Genomic DNA, 21,277 nt, shown 5'->3' on the forward strand with positions numbered 1-21,277 from the left:
CACTATAGGAACTTCTGAATGGAATGTAGGATTGACCATGTTGTGTGTATGACATCCAACCCAGTCATCAGGTGAGTCCCATCAAGATGGGGGGACACATGAAGCTTAGACCGTTTGGAAAGTCAGGTGGGCCACACCATGTGAATATATAGATTTTGAGCCTGATTGTACTTTGCTCTGTGTGGTGTGTCCCAACTCCCACCTGAGTTTTGGATCATGATGATTCTTGGGATGCATGATGGACATGAAGCGGTTTAGATCAAAGAAATGATCACATTATCGGTGGGCCCCACACATCTCAAACTTGTGATAACTGCCATGCATTCTCAGTCGGGAAATATATTGATGTGTTTGTTAAACTAACTTTTGTAATCAACAGCTCAGAATATAGGCTGATTATGCATATAAGAAACAAAATTTTGAGGATTTTTGGTATCTACTGTTTATATTTACTGATTATTGATATTTACTGGTGGTGAGCTTTGATAAGCCCACAGGCCTGTATAGGGCAGCCCATCCATACACTAGTGCACAGGCATGAGATCCAAAGGGCCAACAGATGGGGCCCACCCTGTTGATGCCCAGGTCTAGAAAGCAGACTGCTCAGCTCATTAGGTGGGCCATGGTTTACACGCGCACACACACCAAAAAAGAGGATGATTGAATGAACTTGCCTAAGTATTAATGAGTGACCAGTCTGATTCTTGGCCCAGGGCATCTACACAATGGGACCCACTTAATGGACGGCTCTGATATCACGGCTACGTGCCACGTTGGTACGTGTGGTGGCGTGTGGATGGCTACTGCATTACTTGTGGGCCTAGCAAACATCTCTCCTCAACCCAAATGGGTGTTGGGGTATGAGGAGCGCTTGATTGACAGTTTGGCAATGGTGGCAGAAAATAATGGGAGTTACTTATATTACACAGCAAAATTACTCTTTTGCCCCTGTTGTCATGTATGTCTCCTTCAACAAGAACAGGATTTTATCGGAAATGTGTCTGATTTGTGGCTGAATCTATAGCTGAAATGTTGAAATGGATGAGTGGCAAAATGAGAAAGGATAGAAGTAGATATGAACGGATTTGAGAGAAGTGGCACCGATAGGTAACATGATGAGAAAAGGTAGACTGAGATGGTTTGGCAGAATAACAATGGTCAGGAGTGAGTTGATTCAAGTTGATGGCTCTGAAAGGGCAAGTAAAAGGCCCCAAAAGGACATGGATTGAGATAATGAGAAACATGGTTAAATGACTCGGTGACTTGGACCGAGTTGAATCATGGCTCACCTGACTCAGTGGTGAACTGTCCTAGGGGTGGTGTGTTAACTCACCCTTCTGAACTGGGTCAGGTCTGACTGGGCTGTGGATTTGAGATTAGAACGGTTCGATCTTCGCCATTTCAGAACTTAAGGTGTTTGGGTGCCACTTGGAATGTTTTTTGTTCCCATCAGGTGGCTTAAAACAGTGTTAAACTACGCCATAGACAGCTTCCGCGGCATCATTAGGAATGTGTGCTGGGGAGTGGGTCTGATTTTCGGGTCCCACAAATAGATATGGTGCGCTAGAGCACTGCTTTGGCAACTTTTCTATTGAGCACAAGCCCAGGTGATGGGATAAGAGTCCTGTCAACCACCTGCTGTAGGAAGAGCCCGAAACGCCCGAGCAATGTGGGCCCAATGTGATGTTTGTGTGACATCCACTCCATCCATTAGTTGTGGCACTTCATGTTAGGACATGAATCCATCAGATAAAAAATTGCGGCGGTCAGATTACAGAGAACAGTGGGGATGGGGACACCCATGGGCACCATCCTGGCACCCAGCACCCCCAAAAATCAGCCCAGATTAGCCACACCACAAGCAACAATGGGGAAGAGATGCTGACCATTGGTTTTAGCATAGTTCCGTCATGGTGTTTATACTCCATCCAACCTGTTCATCAGGTGAACCTCAACAGGAGGAATGAACACTACAAAAATCAGCCTGATCCATTACTCAGGAGGGCCACAATGCATAAACTTAGATGTTTAGGCATGATTTTACATCACCATGGTGTGGCCCACCCAAGTTTTTTATCAGGCTGAATTTGTCATGTAAAGTTACCATAAGAGGGAGCACCTGATGGATGGACTGAAACAGCATGGAAATGACCAAATCTACAACAGTTGAAACAGATATCTTAATAATTATATTTCATTAGACATACTTGTGTGGCCCACTAGATCACAACGAATGCGCCAGATGTACCAGTGAAATGTCTAATCGTCCCCAATAAACTCTTTGAAGCACCGAAATGCCTTATTCGATACACACCCGAAACAGCTGTTGAGGGGATTCTCCACTCTATAGTTGCATGACTCTGAGGACTGAGATTCGACGGCCTCGACCACTTGAAACGAAGGGACCAATCATCATCGTCATAAGCTGGGACCCACGTCTGGCTACCTTGTAGATTTTCCACAAGGGAGAACGTTCCTTCAGTCAAGAGATCATTTCTCGGACAAGCAGACCAGAAAACAACTGTCACCATATCACCCCTCTTGAATGTAGAGTTCTGGGGAACGTCGGTCCTAACGTGGCCGAATTTGACACCGATGGGCGTTGAGTCGACGACAACTGGTGGGAGTAAGCTGATCTGCTTGGATAAGAGATCTGGGGGCAGTGGGCCCGGTGCGACGGTCTGGCCACTGCTCAGAGCAGTTGCGAGCTTCTTGAACTCCTGAATGTAGGCACTGAGCGTGTGGGGCCCGTAGAGCGTTGAGGCCCCCTGAGAAAACCAACAGTAATATGTCAAAAAACAAATGTGATGACCTTAGGGACCTGAATTTTGTATACATACAAATACCAGAGGATTGTAGTGCTTGTTTCAATGCAACCCAGCATGACAATTGAATAGAACAAGGCGATCAATCATCCATGCACATTTTGTGGAGCGGACCCCTTTGGCGCTTCCCATGGAATGTGCATGGCTGGATGCACTAAACACTTCTGATCTGGCCCAAAAATGAGAATGCAACAGTACCAGGTCGGATTCATCATCGTCGTCGTTGTCGTCGTCGTCGTCAAATTCTCGTTATAGGCAGTGGTATGATCATACATGCGTATATCACCAATGTAGATTTAAGCATATGTATGCATGCAACATGCACACAACCATGTGCATGTATGGATGTATATCACCCTGACTTGCAGCATAATAGACTATCTTCATCATGATCCGGATCTGATTTGAATTCGGTCTTAAATCAGGATTCGGATTGATAATCGTATCTATTGGATTGAATTTGGGTCACGGAAACAGGATGTGTATATAATTGGATCGGATTCAGATCTACCCAAGTCGATTCGATAAAGATCTGACCCGGAATCTCTATATAATGTCAAGACAATTTTATCCTCGCAAATTGCAAAGGTATTTAAAAAATAGTGACAGTAGTCAGTATATTCAGATCAAATTCTGATTCAGGTTTTTGAGTCTTCAACCAATTTGAATTTGGGGTGTTTGGGATCTGTTGGATATCGGATCGGCTTCGGATCTCAGTTATTCTTAATTGAATAAGATTCGGATATGCACAGATCCGCTCTTACGGCCCCACACTGGAGTGTTGGGGTGTTCCATGAACTAATTAATGCAGGGGCATTTTCACACCAGGCTCGAGTGGGGTTGCCTATGGGATGCAGGGGTACACTCAGGGTGGACGGTCCGTGTGAGGCGGGTGGCAAGTGGTTAATTGACCTGCATCACTAATGAAATCTATTTTCCTTTTCTTTGCCTCACGACTATTGATATGTTATGGACTGTTATGTATGGACCACACTCCAAATACTTTCCAGATCAGTGGCCCATAGATACTCATATAAATGGTTAAGAACAACAGTACACATTCAACTGACATTATATAGGCTGCTGAATTGTTCCAAGCTGAAAAGTTTTGGGGGGCATGCCCATCCAAGATGCGAAAATCAACAGACCAATGGTCTGGATTACCGAACCATGGGCTCTCCTTTTTCAGAATAGGAAGTAGGGGGCAACTTGGCTGAGCTGCCACCCGACTCGTCTGGAAAAACTCGACTCAAGACAGGACAAGTTGGCCCGAGTCACCCAGTCATGCATTCAGGTTACTTTTTTTTTTTTTTTTAAAAAGAAAGAAAGAAAAAAAAAAACAGCTTTTGCATGATTGATTGAAAATACAAAATACCTCATATCTTTGGATCTGGTACTCTTCGAATGTCGTCACATACTGTGAGTATGTGTTCGTCAATCCAGCGATAACAACATGAACATTGCTGCCAAACTGTCCATGACCCGCACTAGTTAGCACTGCTTTCATGGCATTCCGGAGACGCCTCCCAGCCATTGTGGTGAATTCTGTGGGGAGAAACAACATCAGAAAATACAGAATGCTCTTCGGATAGATGCATAGAACGAGGAGGTGGGATGGATAGTGAGGCAGGAGCCAAGAGAGGAGAAGCCCCAGATGCAGAAATGTTTAACAGTGGTATTATATAACTCTGATTCACAGTCCAAAAACACCTTTTTCAGGTGTGGGCTGTGTGGCCCGCCTTTTAATAATATAAACCATTTATCTGGTGAACCAAGCCCAAGATCTCTCGTATTGGATGACAAGTAGGTATACATCCAACCAAGGGAGAACCCCACGTGTACATTTGTTATACTGAGCAAATGGTTGGTCCAAGATTGCATGTTTCCTTTTCTTAATGTTACTATCCACATGGATATAAAATTGCGAAAAAAAAAAAAAATTTAAATAATTGATCTCATGCATGAGGATGCGTTACTCATACCTCCAGGTACACTGAGAATAACCAGTTGCCCTATCCGGAGTATTTGAATTGGCAGTATTGAAGGCTGCAAAAATCATGATTAGACGTAATCATAAGTAAAACTGGTCGCAATCCTTCCAAAAGTAAAACTGAATGCTTGCAAAAGCGTGCGCACGCACACACATATGGGAAATGGTACTGTGAGCCCCACTGTGATGTGTGATGGACATCCATGCTATGCAATTGGTAGGTCCCCTCTAGGTTATGGGATGAGCTAAAAATCAGCCCTATCCAGAACTCAGGTAAGCCACACTGTCTGAAATCATGGGAAAGCACTCCTAAAACATCTAGGTGGGGCCTCATCCAGGTGGGGGACACACAATGGATGGGCTGGATGTCTAAACCATAAACTTCCTATGAGGTCGACCTCATAGTACCATTTCCACACACCTCTTAGTACCAATCGACCTCATAGTACCATTTCCATACACGCACAAACATGTGGGCGCCCTTGTTGAGCATCCAAAAGTTGAGCAATTGATCAAGCAGTTACAAAATCTAAGAGGACACCTATCAATCAGATTGTGTGTAAATGATAACCATTCACCCTCTCAATGAACATTACATTCCACTAAAAGTGTATGATGTGGCCCATATTCTCCTTAATCCAGACCATTCAAATTCAACTAACCATTGTTCGAAGTATCCCCAATATTATCGAAATATCCCTGATATTATCCGTATCTCTAGCTTGGCAATACCGATAACACCAGCAGCGCTGCCAATAATACTGGTAGTATTAGAAATTCTAGGTATCGACGATGTATTGCTAAGTATCTCCAATGTATCCATATTGCCAATATTTTCGATAGTGTAAATTCCAGGTGTCACTTGTATTGCCAATGTATTGATATCACCAATGTATCGCCAATATTTTCGACCGTGTAAATTTTAGGCGTCACTTGTATTGCCAGTCTATCGGCAATCTTTCGATAATATCGCCAAAAATCTGTTTTATTAAAAAGAATTTCATTTCAAAAAATTTTTAATGGGTGCATGGTTGTATGTAGTGTTCAATTTTGTTGACAATAATATCGTGATATTATCGTTTTCGCAACAAGGGCTATAACGAGACCACAATTTTCCATTTCCTTTCCAGTTGTTGACGATTTGCCGACGAAATGTCGTGTGTTGTCGATATTCTAAAATATAGATGGATGTTTGGATGGATAGATGGGATAGTTCGATGGATATATAGGATAGTTGGACTGATTTCTTACGACAACACATGCTTTTAGGTGTCGCATCAAACATGCAAATATGGCATCTAACATAAACCCACATTGGACCACACAGCATGCAAGTTAATTGAACAGAGATAATGGAATGTTTCTCTGCATTGGATGCGAAAAGGAAAAGAAACCAAACGAAGTAACAACACATGCTTTTAGGTGTCGCATCAAACATGCAAATATGGCATCTAACATAAACCCACATTGGACCACACAGCATGCAAGTTAATTGAACAGAGATAATGGAATGTTTCTCTGCATTGGATGCGAAAAGGAAAAGAAACCAAACGAAGTAACTCACCGCCCAGTCGTATGGAGTTTTTATTTCGCCAGTATCAAGTAAGATTGGCTTTGGACTTTGACAGTCAACTTGTTTCTTATCTGGTGTTTTTAGTACATTCCGCACCAATTTCCAGAAAGGATTACCCTGGAATAGCATCAAACTTAAAAAAAAATCAGCAAACTATTTATATGCATAGCAGAGTCCAAATCACATATTCAGGGTGTCAAGGGGCTGATTTAAGGTTGGGCTTGGGTCGGCCAGAACCCGGACCTGAAGCCATTGCATAACAGTCATAATCATGGATTTATGTAGTGGTGTCGGAGTGTGACAGGACTGGAGAATGAAACAGATCCGACTCGGTCCAGTATTGGTGTGGTGACTAAAATTTGTTTTAGACTGAAACCAATACGACTCATATTGTCAGAGTCATATTGGCTGATTTTTCAAACCATGGTTGACTGGACCTGGCTTGGGCCATGCCCCAATAAAAGATGTTGTCAAACCTGGGCAGAGGACCACCTTATTTACATGCCAGGCCTGAAAACCGGGCACAGGACTGACCAGTGGGTCTAAAAATGAGGCTTGAGCTCAGAAGCCCCGCGGGCCAGCCAGGCTTAAAGTTTAAAGTATCGTTCAAAACTGGTACGTGTCACCGATACAAACCGGTGTCATCCATTGACAATATGGATCTGTCTGCCAATACGGCCCGAAATGGGGAGGCATGGGGAGATAAGACCCAGTTTTGGTGACAAACAATATAGTACACTGAAACTGTTTTTCAACCATTGCCTTGGCTCATTGACAGTAGGAGGGGTATTATTCCATCTAACTTCATAACAATTACCGTGTTATCTCCTTGCTTGAAATCGAAAGCTCCCGGACCGTCAGTCGTTCCTGCAGCAAAAGCAAATCCCATGGCAGCAGGGCAGGTTTTGACTACCACACTGCCTCCACCATTCGAAGGAATCATAACCTCAAGATTCGTGAAGTCCAGATAACTATGACGGTAATCCACCTTCCCTTTTAACTGCTCAGTTGCTTTGTTGAATAGGTCCACTGCTTTCTTAAATTGCCTATCTCCGATGATGCGAGTACTCTCAAATTCATCTGGGTATCTAGCAGATTGAAAGGAAAAAAAAAAAAAAAAAGTGTACATTTCACATGTGAGATTTTTTTTTGATACTCTGATAGAGTGTGATGGATGATATGCAAGCACTTAAAAATTACTTCGATATGCGGGCACTTACATTGCATACATGGCATAGAAGTCAAATTAAACTGTCAAAATTATGGGTCCAAGTTTAAATTTATAATGAACAAAAAAATTACGCTTTTATTTTATTATTTGGCCATCGAATTGGTAGACATTTACTGGATGGTTAAAAATTAAAAATATCGAATGGTTCTATTTCAATAAGTGTCCATGAATAAGAGGTTAGGATCATGATTTAAGACTCGGATTTGGTACTACCCTATCTGGTTTGATACCACCAGTCCGATACGACTCACCCAAGTCGATTTGGATTTGGTACTACCCGATCCAGTTTGATACGACCAGTCACCCACAACTCGGGTGAGTTGGGATGATACGGATACACACCTCGACTCAAGACACGGACAAGTTGATCTGAGTCTAAAAACCATGGTTAGGATTGTTCAACCAATCTGCTTTTGGGACTTGGATTTAGTGATGGTGGATTCCACAATCTAGTTGGTTTAATTTGAGTTAATGAATGCCACATGTACAACTTCTAAGTGCCTGTGTATCAAGCGTTATAAGCTTCCTGAGTATCATATAACTCCCCTTTCAATCTAATGAATGTGAGAGCACATATTTTGAGAAAATGGGGCAAGCACGATAATTACCCTGGGCCACGGCCATAGCACTGTTCATTTTTTCCGTTGCAGGTACTGTGATTGAAATCACAAGGTAGGCCAGTGTCTATGCAGAAGGCTCCGAGCACATTCGGGCTAACATCTCCACAATTTGATTGGCAAAATGCAGACACAAATCTTGGCCTGCTACGCTGCTGGAGGACACGCCGGACACGCCTTCTGACACTTACAGACCTCATAACTGGCATCCCGCCAGAAGCCGGAAAGGAGGCTGCAAGCTCCACCAACTCATTGTCTGCATGTTAAAAGAAATAAATAAGATATTCACTGCCAAAAGTTTTTGTTTCATGTGAAAGACGGTACATATGGAGTGCATCATCTAGTGATACCAATCATTCATATGATGGACCGCATGGTGGATGCATCTCCTCCATCAGATAAATTCTAACAGCCTGATTCGGCCCCATTTAAACGTGGACTCTCTGTCACAGTTGTCTACAGATGGCTAGTATCAGTTGATAGGTGACATAGTGAAACGCACATTCCATGATGGGGCAAATAACCAACATACTAGTTTACCAACAGGTGGGTCCCACCCAAGGTTTAAAGCATTGGCTCAAACTGCTAAGCATAGCTCGATATGAACTGGTTTTGGCCATAGTCAATATGGGCCCAAAACGGATCGATATGACTCAGTTTTGATGGTGAATGATACAGTACATCAAAACTGAGTTTCAATCCTTTTTGTCCCACCAGTGCCATTTCTGGCCCCACAATTGCCAAAAAAAAAAAAATTGTTGGGTAAGAATACTGGAAAAGAAGTGGAAAGATAACAAAAACAATTAGGAACCTACGGTTTTCGTGTGGATGAGGAATGATTGTTGAGACTCTTCGGGGAAGTCTATTTGGTTCGCTAAGACCAGTTCCAAATGCATCTGGGAACATGCTTTTGACACCTTCCGTAAAACCATTCTGTTTAGACCAGTCCTCCATAAAGCGTGCAGCCGCTCCTTTGTTATCACCACTTATCAATGAATTTGTACGACTCATGGAAGTCCCATGAGTTGCGAACCAGCTGAAACTCCCTACCGGGCCCCACTCCTTATCAACAAACTTCAAGAGAGTCATTTCTTTATCGACATCATACTTATACTGGTTCCGTTCTTCCGAAGGATTATTGAGATAAGCACTTGGACTCCGGTTTACACCAGCATCTAAGATCTCACCTGTAATCAGAAGCTCAAATTCCTAAGAAGTGGAAATAATGAAAATGACGGTATGGAATAGATATGACAATCCGACAAAGATGGCATACATACAATAAAGACAATGAAAATATGGATATCCTCTTACCGTTATTCACAAAGATCGATCCAGGGCGGAGATTTTCATGAGCTTGTACAATAGTTTTCTCAATGCCATCGACAATAACATCGAATGACTGACGAACAAATCCAAGAGATGTTACAATATATACTACATATTGAAGGTAACCGCCAGGTCCTGCATGAGTGTGAATGCCGCTAATAGCCACATTTTGTTCAGTATACAGCTCTCCATACCTACCAAAACGGAAAGAATAGCATGAGATCCTCTATAATTCTCGAGAAATGATGTTAGTGACCGTAAAATCAATTTAAAGGCCAGATTCGATGGTTTGGATATGCGAGGATTAATATCTCAAAATCACAGTTTTAAAACTCGGTTTCAGAATGCGACTCACCCAGGAGCTGAAACATTACAATTCACTTCATTTCAACAGAAACTGACGATTTCCTGTGACTGATCTGTGAAATTACATGATCTAGGAGCAACTCAATTTGTTCTTGAGAAAAATTGAGTCGACTCGGTCCGGTGGGTTTTGAACCTTGGTTAAAATTGATTAAAATGATATCTATAATCTTTACTAAAGTGATACAAGAGTTTCTATGGAAGTTGCACAGGCAACGAAAAAATCCAAGGTTACCAGGATCGTGCATCCCTCTGGCACATGGTATGGGTACGCTAGGGGTAGGCAGGCTCATGTAGGTTGAACTAGCATATTGACGCAGGTATAAACATGATGAGGTCGATCACCGTCTTCCCCAAGGATAACTACTCCAAATCCACGGAGCTTCTCTGGACTCCTCACAAAGACTTCTCGAATCCACAACGAAAAAAAGAAGCAAAATAGAAATAAATTCTATAAAATTCGTAATTTGATTGATGAATGAAATAAACGAGTTCACAACCCTTTAAATAGGGATACTAAGCAATGGAAGAAATTTTAGAATCAAACTGCAACTAAAACTCCTAGAATTCACAACTTACTATTTATAGACGGTCGTGATGTCTACTAGTGTGTAACATTTCGGCCAAAATTAGTAAGCGTCCAATTTGGCTTCACCACGTTGTTCTCCTAATTATTCTAAGCACTTTTCACGTTGGGCGCAACTCCTAAAGCCCAACGGATGAAGAGTTATAATCAAACTAAAACTTACTATTTGTAGTAAAAACAGATTTAAAACGGGATTTCGACCGCGATCTGGTGGTATTTCACAAATTCAGTGTGGGCAACCCGGCATTGGGTGGCTAAAGTAGCTTGTCCTACCCCAAAATCATATATGGGACGTCGAATAACTCATTCCAGATTGCGAGATATGCCCAATTTAAGGTCTGACGGTCCGGATCACTTCTGTCGTCGACCGGGCCTTTTCTGATCCATCTTGGCCATGAAACTGTCCGCGACCTGCTCTACATCACATATAAACTATATATGGTTTAATATGTGGATTGATATTGTAATTTGTGCGTGAAATGATGGATGTTATCATTATATGTCCTGCATGCACGGCATTTTATGGGGCGCGCTCCAGTGGTACCGGGGAAGATGTGGGGCCCATGCAATGTTTGAACGTAATCTAACATGTCCATCAGATGTGTCACCTCAAAAAACCCTCAAGGCCCAAAAAACTGCTCGATCCAAAATGCGAGTGGGTCACAGAACAAGGTACAAGGTGAGATGGGACGCTCAGACCCGTCTAGTTTATATGGAGTCCTGGCCATTCAGAACCCTCATCCAGTTTGGATGAAGGGGTAGGCCAAAAATCGGGAGGCTTTGCGTCTTACTTGAACCCCTATGAAAATCAAAGGTGGCATTCCATCTCAACTTGTTCCCTATATAATGGCCCCCCTGAGTTTTTGATCCAGCTGTTTTTGGGGTCCTGGGGATTTCTGAGGTGATGCATCTGATTGACTGGGTGGAAGGTGCATATAAATCAAGTGGGCCCCACTTCTGGGCCCCACTTCTGCTTGGTGCCACTGAAGATTCAGGTAACAATAACTTCAAAATAATCATCCTTGTAAATCACAGTGTGTTCTTCTCTGACCACAACATCATGTGCCTAGTACCTGATTTTCTACACAATTGAGTGAACAGAATCCTTCAATTCACAAAGAAAAAGGTAGTATATCGGAACCTTTGAACACAATGTAATCAGCTTTCGAGATGCCACTGGTGATTAGACTAACACATAGTGTGGCAACTTAAAAAATATTAATGCGAAAGAAAGAGAGAGACAGAGTTAGAACATAGAGAGATCAAAACCAACAAAGAGAGGGAGTTAGAACATAGAGAGATCGAAACCAACAAAGAGAGGGAGTTAGAACATAGAGAGATCGAAATCGACAAAGAGAGGGAGTTAGAACACAGAGAGATCAAAACCAACCTCGCCTTCAGTCTTTCTAGCACTTTAATTGTGACAAGCTGTGAGGCCATGCAAGCGTCGAGATTCACAAATGCTACACGGTGCCCTTGAGGCTCTGCAACAATAAATGCGCGGGCCCGGAGCCTAAAGTGAACTCCAGAAGCAGTCTGTCCGCTATTAGCATATCCCATCATATTGACATCCGCTGCTGGTCCTGTAATGTCATAGCTCCCAAGCCCAATCAAATACGGGGAATCCGAGACCGTTCCTCTGGAATCCTTTAGAACTAGCAATAGCAAAAGGCAAAACCACATAGTCGAACATGGCCTCTGGATGTGGTAGATGAGGGAAGATAACTCCATTGTGATCAACAAAGAGATCAGGTGGGCCTCATTCAATGCTGGCCGTATTCCTTCAACTGAGACAGAAGAATTCATGAATCTATCATTCAATAGCAAATGCCTACAACACACTTTAGATTGAATAATACGGCAGAAATGACAGAAATACTTCAATACATGAGAGAAATACTGCCAGTATTTTGAATTCGTGAAGACAACCAACTCTATTAGATGCTTCGGAACTAAAGTATATATAGGGGTGAATCAATTGAAAATTTCCCAACTGTTACATAGGCCCAATGAGATATAAGAAATATGTCCCATCAAATTCCACCTATTGAGATAAAATCCTTCTGTCATCCACTCCATTCTTCAAGGTGCTTAGCTTCGAAAGACCCATCTATCGAAAAACCCAGTAGACTTGAGGCCATGTTTCGATAGACAGAATCCAGGGTCTGGAAACGGAAAGGTTAATGATTATGCAAAAATAGATTCCATTTTCATGGGTCATGTTTGTTTTGCAAGTGGAAATCCCAATCTCCCCACAGCTACGTTCCTTTCGCAAGAAATGTGTACCCGTAAACGGATGGAAATGTTACCTTGGGATCCATGGTCTTCATTGACATCCAAACATGACCGATTGTAAAATCAAAGGAAAACATTTTCCTTTTGCTCGGGATACTGTTTATCCAAACACGGCCTAAATTACAGATTTTATGTTCTAAAAAGCAATCCAGGCTGACCAGCTCAACCAAAATAAGGACATTTGAGCCAACCACCGAAAAATTTTCAAAACCAATTGAGCTGAACTGATGTAAGCAGGCCCCAGCTACTCAATTCATTTCCATGTGAAACGGTTGGTTGGACCAACCAAACCAATACTTCAATTGATTTTTATACGGGTAGCATCATCTGTTTATGAGTGCGATCGATATGGGAACTACTTGCAACTTCAAGTCCATCATCCTAACAAAGTATAGTAAAAGAAACTTCAAACATCAAATCCTACACAAAAAGAATGGATGGTTTAAATGAAATTGCCAATGATTGATATGATCGGGCTTGCCCAATCAGCAGGCTGGCCTGATTTTATATACAGTCGCCTTGACAGTGGGGACCGTCTTATGCATTGCACAAATGTCCAACACGCTTGCCAGGATGGCACATGTCGTGTATGAGGATTATGGTGCAAAATTACATATATTGGACATGTGGACCATCCAGTTGTTGATCTTGACTGTGAAGTCAGTCCGGCTTACTGCTGGAACAGTGTGTTAAGATCAGACGGTTCGGATGATTACGAATATTAAAGCAACAGCATTCTGTGTTAGCCATCCATAAACCATATGGTTAGGATCATCAATCGAAATGATCCATGAGGGTCATAGGAAATACGAGGAGGGGCCCACAGGATTTATGGTACAGATCAATAAGGGTGCCTTTCTGCTTACAGCAGATCATAGATCAGCTCGTTAGGATCGCCGACTTTGGTTAGATTTTGGCCAATGCACCACGAAGAATGCCCAAATCTTCGGTCCAAAACTATGATCTAACTGTCCATGTGGCCGACACATGCGAGTTGCGAATGACAACCGCCGTATATGTCGTTGGTGAATCCAGGCCATCCATCCAGTGGGTCCTCCATAACCAAAAATCCTATCCATCCAATTAATATAATTTTTCCTTCTCGATCTGGAACATTGACCCGTTATAATTCTCACTGTCTTCAAAGGACACAAATTGGACAGCTAGGATTGCTCTATTTGAGTGCTGTTTCTACAACAAGCTGTCTGCAGCATGATCGACTGGTTGGACGGTCCAGATTCACCAAACATCAAAACCATGTGTACGGACAGTTGTCCAGCAAAACTTCCTGGGGCCCACCGTGATGTTTATATGCCATCCAACCCGTTAATAAGGTGAGTCTCAGCAAGATCTAGGCAAAATACAAAACATCAGCCTCATCCGAAACTTCGATGGACCACAAGAAGGTTCCAACGGTGACCATCCCATCTCCACTGTTTCCTACGGCGTGGCCCACTCGAGTCCCTGATCTTCCTGATTTTTTACCTCACCATATAACATGAGCAGCCCAAACTGATGGACGGAGTGGATATCTCACACACATCACGGTGGGGCCCAAATAACTTTATACTGAACATGTAGGAAATTCGCGTTCGTTAACAAGAAAGAAGCGCAGAGAAGAGAAATTTCAAGAAGATTTTTCCGTTACCTCACTCCCGCGAAATGCCGTTTTCCGCGAAATCGCAATGCCTCCCGCTGTGATTTTCTGTGTGAACTGAAATCCCGATTCTTCTCGGACCCGAGTCGGGTTTTTCTAGTTCCGATTAGAAAATCGCTATCAGAGACAACGGCGACGGACAGATGGAAATCTACATCAGCTGTATTTATAACCAAATTCACTTCCATTTGTCACTTTCACCGTCCGAAAACTTTCGTTCCCACCTTTCCGAATCGGTGGTGAGTGAAAGAGGTAGGAAAAGAACTTTGATACTCTGGTTGAGTGTGATAGATGATACGCAGGCACTTATATTTTCGTATATGACAATAAAAAAAATTAATCTAAACTGTCCAAATTATGTGCCCCCAGTTTGGATGTTCATGTACCATGAACTGAAAATTATGTTTAATTGAGTATTTTCTATCGCATTTAATGGCATTTGTTGGACGGTTAGAAATGAAAAGCTTCCAGTGGTCCAATTTCAGCAAACATGCTTCCATGAGTTAGAGATTATGATTGTTTAACCGATATTTCACATTTAATATGGGTTCATGTAAACCACGTGTGAAGTTTATGAGTGACTGTGTATCAAGTACCATACTCTACCAGAGTACCGAATATGTCTGCGAGAGAGAGGAAAAAGCGTGAGAGCGTTGATTTGGATCTTTGAGACGTACGTATCCCGTCTTTTGCACGAGGCCCGCATGTTTGTAGGTGTATATGGTTTTTATTACTGATGTGAGGCCCATGGTTTGGAAATCTTGACCGTTGGAAACCTAAATATATCTTCTATCCAATGATTCTAACGTTTGAATTGTGGCCTACAGATAGACGGTTAATAAGATATATAGAGTACTGGAATTTTATTTGTGGGACCCTATGATTATATAAATATTATTAAAAAATTAATAAAATATTCCATCTATGATTACATACCAATGGTCTGGATTATCGAGAGTAGGGTCCCAGTTAACAGAATAAAAAGCACATGTACACTGTACAAAGGTGTGGACGTTGTGTGCCATACGGTTCATCTGTCTTCCCAATAGGCGCACATTAGATACTGACAGGTTGAGTAGCGAGACTCGAGACTCGCTACTGAAGTGACGTCACTACGTTCTTTGGGCCCACCATGATGTATATTTTGTATCCACACCTTCCATCCATTTGGAAAGATTATTTTAGGGAAATATACAAAGAATGAGTTAAATCCAAACCTCAAGGACCCAGCACAGAAAACAATGGGGACAGTGACACCCACCATTAAAACTTTTGAACTTTCTAAAGGCCACAAAAGTTTTAGATCAAGCTGATATTTATGTTTTCTCTTATTGCATGTCTTTTTTAACTTTTGAACAGGTTGGATTTCAAATAAACATTATGCTGGGCCTTAGTATAGTTTCAACGGTGGGAATCGCTCTTGCCGCTGTTTTCTGTGGTGGGGTCTACTACAGCTTTCATCTGCCTCATTCTTCGAGTCATGCCTAAAATGATATCTCAAAATGGATGTACCGTGTGGATACAACACATACATCATAGTGGCGCCTAAAATGATATCTCAAAATGGATGGACCGTGTGGATACAACACATACATCATAGTGGCGCCCACGGAACTTAGTGACGTAACTTCAGTTGCCGACTCGCTACTCAACCTGTCAGTATCTAATCCGCGTACTTTCCCAAATACTCCGCTCCTCGGTCGGAGCTCTAATTCTGTCGCTGGAGGACCATAAAATGAAATGGTGACTCGCGCGGGTATATGTTTAAGAGAGGATTCGCGGCACAGGTGCCAACTTTGAACACGTATAAGAGATCTAAGACGCTCATTAGATAGGCATTGTAGTGAGAACATCATGAAATGGAAATTGTCCATATGTTACTAGAAAAAAAAATAGTGTGCTCATCCGATGAGTGGCCCATCCATAGTCTAAACCTACCTCATGAACGGCCATCATCTCACATGGGTGTCTCATTTCTGCTGCGAATAACCACTTTGAGAATCCCCGCTGGAATCGCCTTAGCTTACTCTTGCAATTACGTACTGCCCCATGTCACGTAGATAAGTGGGCATACCAATGGGCTTGACACGACTTCATCCGCGGCCCACTTGCAGATGGGCCCTGTTCGTACATTTCTCTGATCCATTGAAAGCTAGCCAGTTTGCGCGTAACATAGCACGCCCATGCATTCAAGGGAGGAGAATTTGATGATAGTGGGTCCCACGTTATCACGTGCATTTCAACTAAACTTTTTGGTTTTCTGAGCTCAAGTGTTGGTTTTGATTTTATGTTTTTTATGCTTTTCTTTAATCCCACGTTGGATGGTATAAGAGAAGAAAAATAGCTTATATATATTTGCACAACATAAACTCGAGTTAAGTATATTAAACTATGCCCAAATCTATATGCATGCATAGGGAGTGTAGCTGGTGAGAAATTTGGCCTGAAAATTTTTAAGCAAGTGTGTGAGTACATGCATGCTTGCGTATACTCACAGACACGGGGACTAGGTTTAGCCCAATTGATCATAGGTTTTACTTAATTTTGTGCTAAACAGATTATTGTTATTCAGGCATGTAAAACGTCACGGCCACATGGCCTTTTCAAGACATGGCTTCAAGTATTTAAAGATGGATTAAGATTAAGGTTTATAAATTGCAAAAGAAAGAAAAATCCTCCTTTCTTACCAACATCTTCTTCTCCATTTTTCATCTTAAATCAAAACTAGTTTTCTTTGTGAGTATAAGAAAGATATGTGTAGTGTTGTACGGCGTCTTACTAGTGTTGATTTTTTACCGACGAGTACACGTTACGTGAAAAAATTACTCGAGAGATTTATCTTGAGAGATAGTAGTGTCGACCCAACGCTCATTTGATCATACTACCAACAGAGATTTGCATAACAAGTGTGGGGTTCCCAAGCACATATTCCTTTCTACATGATATTGATAGTTTGCTTTCGCAGTATTCTTAAAAATCATTGCATCCATTCACCACCTTAGTGATCTCACAATATCCATGTGATCACATGTGATCACAGGCAAAGGTCTAGGTGGGCCCTGAAGGCCCATTCCTTCAACTGTACAGATCATTGAATGGTGGACCCCACATGTAACAAGTGAGTGAATAAAAACTTATACCTAATTGTCCCTGGGCCTCGATTGTAGTTACATAAGTGGGCCCTGGCCCGCATGGGCCCAATTACATCCAATGCTTGGCCCGAACCGGGCCCAATGTTGGTTGGATTTGTGTGATGTGAATGCGGAGCGAAGAAGCTGCTTCTAGAAGACAGCGTGTCTGCTTTAAATGATAAGCTCTTATGCCGTGCTCGGGTGGGGAGTTCGTTCTGTTTTGAGTTTGTACTGGTGGGGCCCATATCTTGTTGATCCAAACGGTTGATATTGTAGGCCACATCATGGATGGAAAATTTACTTAAAACATCTCAGATTGGAAGATGTTAGCTGTAGATATTTCTTCCCTTTTATCAGATGGGATGAATGCGGCTCTCCACTTCTGTCCCATCTAAATAATGATCGAGACCGTTCAACTAGAATTTATGTAAACATGGGACGGAACTGATGATCTAGATTCATCACCCTTCAAACGAAGATGAGTTAGAAATTTCTTTATGTACCGTTGGATTAGCGTAAATGCATGCCAGGGTACCGTGGATCTTACTCAAGTGCACGTTGACTGTAGATGTGGCACTCAAGCAATTGATCTGGACCGTTGAAATCGTGGGTTCCAGAGCGGATACGGCACAACCCCTAAACTATTATCAATTATCATCACACAGTCCAAACCGCTCAAAGTTGACCGTTGTCTTCGGCCCATTACAATTTGTGAAGTGATTGATACTCTGGCAGCGCATGACGCTTGAGACGCAAGCACTCAGAAATTGTACACGTAGCATGTTTTAGCTTAAATTAAACCGGATAAATTGTAGTACAGACCGTCATTAATTAGAAATCAAGAAATCAGGTTGGTTGAATAATCCTAACCGCAGATTAGCAGACACTTATTTGTTGAAATAAGGCCATTGGATATCTCCATTTTCAACCGTCCAATAAATGTCCCCCGTCACGATAATAAAATGACCTTATTTTTCCCTTCATTTAAATCTAAACTGAGATCCATAGTTTTGACAGTTTTACTTACATGCTTCATATGCAGTCTGTATCTTAGTGCCTGTGTATCAACCATAACACTCTGCCGGAGTATCAAAGTTTTTCTCTTAAAATTTGAATTGTGACCGACATTCCAATGTCCTTTACGACATTGCAACTTGCAAGGCTGGCCAAGAATTCTGTGTTAGTTTACCACCAGCTTGAGAATGGTGGTGACTCATACGCGCGCACGTGGCACTTACGTACGGCTATACAAACACTCCAGATTGTGGATCACATCTCGAAACTAAACGGATCAATCCCCTATCAATCCGATTAACGGTTGAGAAATGAATGGTTAAAAGTACAACCGACGGTTCAAGTTCCAATTAAAAAATTAGACGGGGGTGATTATCTGCTAGTGTAATTTCACGCTCATTCTCCATCCACAGTTGGATCAGTGTTTTTGACGGTCTGGATTATTATAAAACTATGCCATGCCTACAGTGGCAGAGTCACTGCCATTTTTAACTGGTGTTAAACTACAGAGGAGTTACCGTAACGCTATGTGTAGAAAGTGTGGTTGGTGACTGTGGATTTGGACAGAGGAGATTCTGACACGTTTGCTTGCATTAGAAGATAAGGCTATTAAGATGATGATGTGGGGCCCCATTTTCAACATTCTCTTTGGCATTATTTTCACTCATGCAATCATGCATGGCACAAAACTATGGTGGATGTATTCGTGATCAAATCCACCACACACGTGGCAAGAATGCACTTGATCCAAAAATGTAGGGCCCACTATTGTGGATGAGACGGGTTTCAAAAGTCACATCCATTGGGCCATCTGTCCCAAAAGAGGCGTTGCAAGGTTTTAAGACCCGGATGAGACATGGTCAGACCCACCCTATCCTGCTCAACCCAGAACGGAAAGAGTAGGGAGTGATTCGACCAAGTCATGGCTCGACTCGACTCCTCTGGACCAAACGAGTTCGTCCAAGTCCTCAGTAGTCAGGGGAAGGGGACTGGCCCACCGTGGATGTATGCATCATATCGACGCAGTCCATCCATTTTGATGGCTTATTTTAGTGTATGAACCTATATTTGAAGCATATCCAAAGCTCAAGTGGACCACACCATAGGAAAAAGTGGGGATAGTGATGTCCACCGTTGAAACCTTCCTAAGGCCCACAGTGATGTTTATTTGTCATCCAACCTGATCAAAAGGTCACACATACATTGATGAAGGGAATACGCAGATATCAGCTTGATCCAAAGCTTATGTGGCCCTCAAGTAGTTGAAAGTTTTCAACGGTTGGTGTTCAATTCACACTGTTTCTTATGGTGTGGTCCACCTGAGCTTTGGATATGATTCTATTTTGGGTTATTGCCATAAAATGAGCTGTTAAAACGTATGGACGGCGTGGATAAGACACATACAGCACAGTGGGCCCCCACAGAGTTTACACAGCACGCTCATTGGATGGGTGGGCCTGCTGGATTTTGGGCCTGGCCTGCTAGGCCTGAAGGAGAAGCCCGGGCTTAAAATTGAAACCCGTTAAATAACCAGGCCAGGCTCACCCGACTCCACACCAGACTGTTTGTAATTTCAGGGGCATTTTTGTGATGCAACATGGACAATGGGGCCCACTTAACGAGCGGTCCAGATGTTGCACTTGGCGGTCGGGCTAAGGCTGGATTCGGCGGGACCAGGTTAGGCCTGTGGGGCTCGTGCCTAGGTTTTAATTTGCTGACTGTGCTTGGACCGACCTCGGCGTGGTCCACAAAAATATGCTTGAGCCACAAATGCAATCTTTATGAGAAAAGATTTCTATCTGATTTTGATATGATTTTCGACTCCTTCAAAACTACTCACTCCTAATAGTAGCTAATACTAGGATACTCAATTAAGACATGATTAGGCCTCGCCTCGAGGATAAATCTTGACCGTACAATCAGCGGCAATCGATATATAGTGCCCCTGCACGTGGCTATAGAGGAAGAGGAATAACCCAGATGCGGATTGCCTGCAGCACCCTCCACAAGGATTTCCCCGTGGAACGAAGTGGCCCAATATCTGTAGGGACCAACGCGATGTATGTGTTTTATCCACACCGTCCGTCCATGTCGCCAAGCCAAAAAAATGATGCAGGTCCAAAGTTCAAGTAGATCACATCACAAAACAGTAGGGCCCACTGCGATGTCTGTTCATAAGGTCACACAGCTGGATGAAGAGAGCACAAATAAAAGCTTGATCCAAAACTTGTGTGGGGTCCACTAGAGCTTTGGATCTGCATAATTTTTTTAGCACATGCCTGCTCTGAACTACATTTGGATAGCATTTTGTATTTGTGCGCTGGCCCTCACCATGAAAGCACACCCCACTTCGGACTGGGAAGCGCATTGCTAATGCGCCTCCTCGTGTTGGGATGCAGCATCTGCTCTTCCTCGAGGAAAAGAGGTAAGAGTAACAGTATCTTTTTGGACTACTGTCATCGGCATATCATCTTCGCCATCAGATTGAAGATGTGAGAACTGACTTGTCTTCCAGATTATGGATTGATTAAAGCATATGTATTTCTGGTCCTTAACTCCGTCATGTATTTAAGTCATTTGTTCCATAGAAATAACAAACTTGAATGTAATATGCCAAGTATTCCACGCCCAACAACCTTCTCAGGGCTAGCCAAGGAGTAGCCACA

The 21,277-nt window shown here is 42.6% G+C and overlaps 1 protein-coding gene across 1 annotated transcript; it reads right to left on the reverse strand.

Annotated features, from left to right (window-relative positions):
* Nucleotides 1-2,158: 2,158 nt before the first annotated feature.
* LOC131252663 (neutral ceramidase 2-like) lies at nt 2,159-14,659 on the reverse strand. Its single transcript, XM_058253325.1, has 10 exons — nt 14,458-14,659; nt 11,905-12,301; nt 9,551-9,759; nt 9,052-9,423; nt 8,228-8,492; nt 7,206-7,476; nt 6,380-6,505; nt 4,808-4,871; nt 4,201-4,370; nt 2,159-2,768 (listed from the first exon to the last, which is right to left on the reverse strand). The coding sequence occupies exons 2-10, from the start codon at nt 12,243-12,245 to the stop codon at nt 2,220-2,222; spliced, it is 2,367 nt and encodes a 788-aa protein (XP_058109308.1). The 5' UTR covers nt 12,246-12,301; nt 14,458-14,659; the 3' UTR covers nt 2,159-2,219.
* Nucleotides 14,660-21,277: the final 6,618 nt, after the last annotated feature.

Source organism: Magnolia sinica, chromosome 8 (genome assembly GCF_029962835.1).
Source record: "Magnolia sinica isolate HGM2019 chromosome 8, MsV1, whole genome shotgun sequence".
Taxonomy (NCBI): Eukaryota; Viridiplantae; Streptophyta; class Magnoliopsida; order Magnoliales; family Magnoliaceae; genus Magnolia; species Magnolia sinica.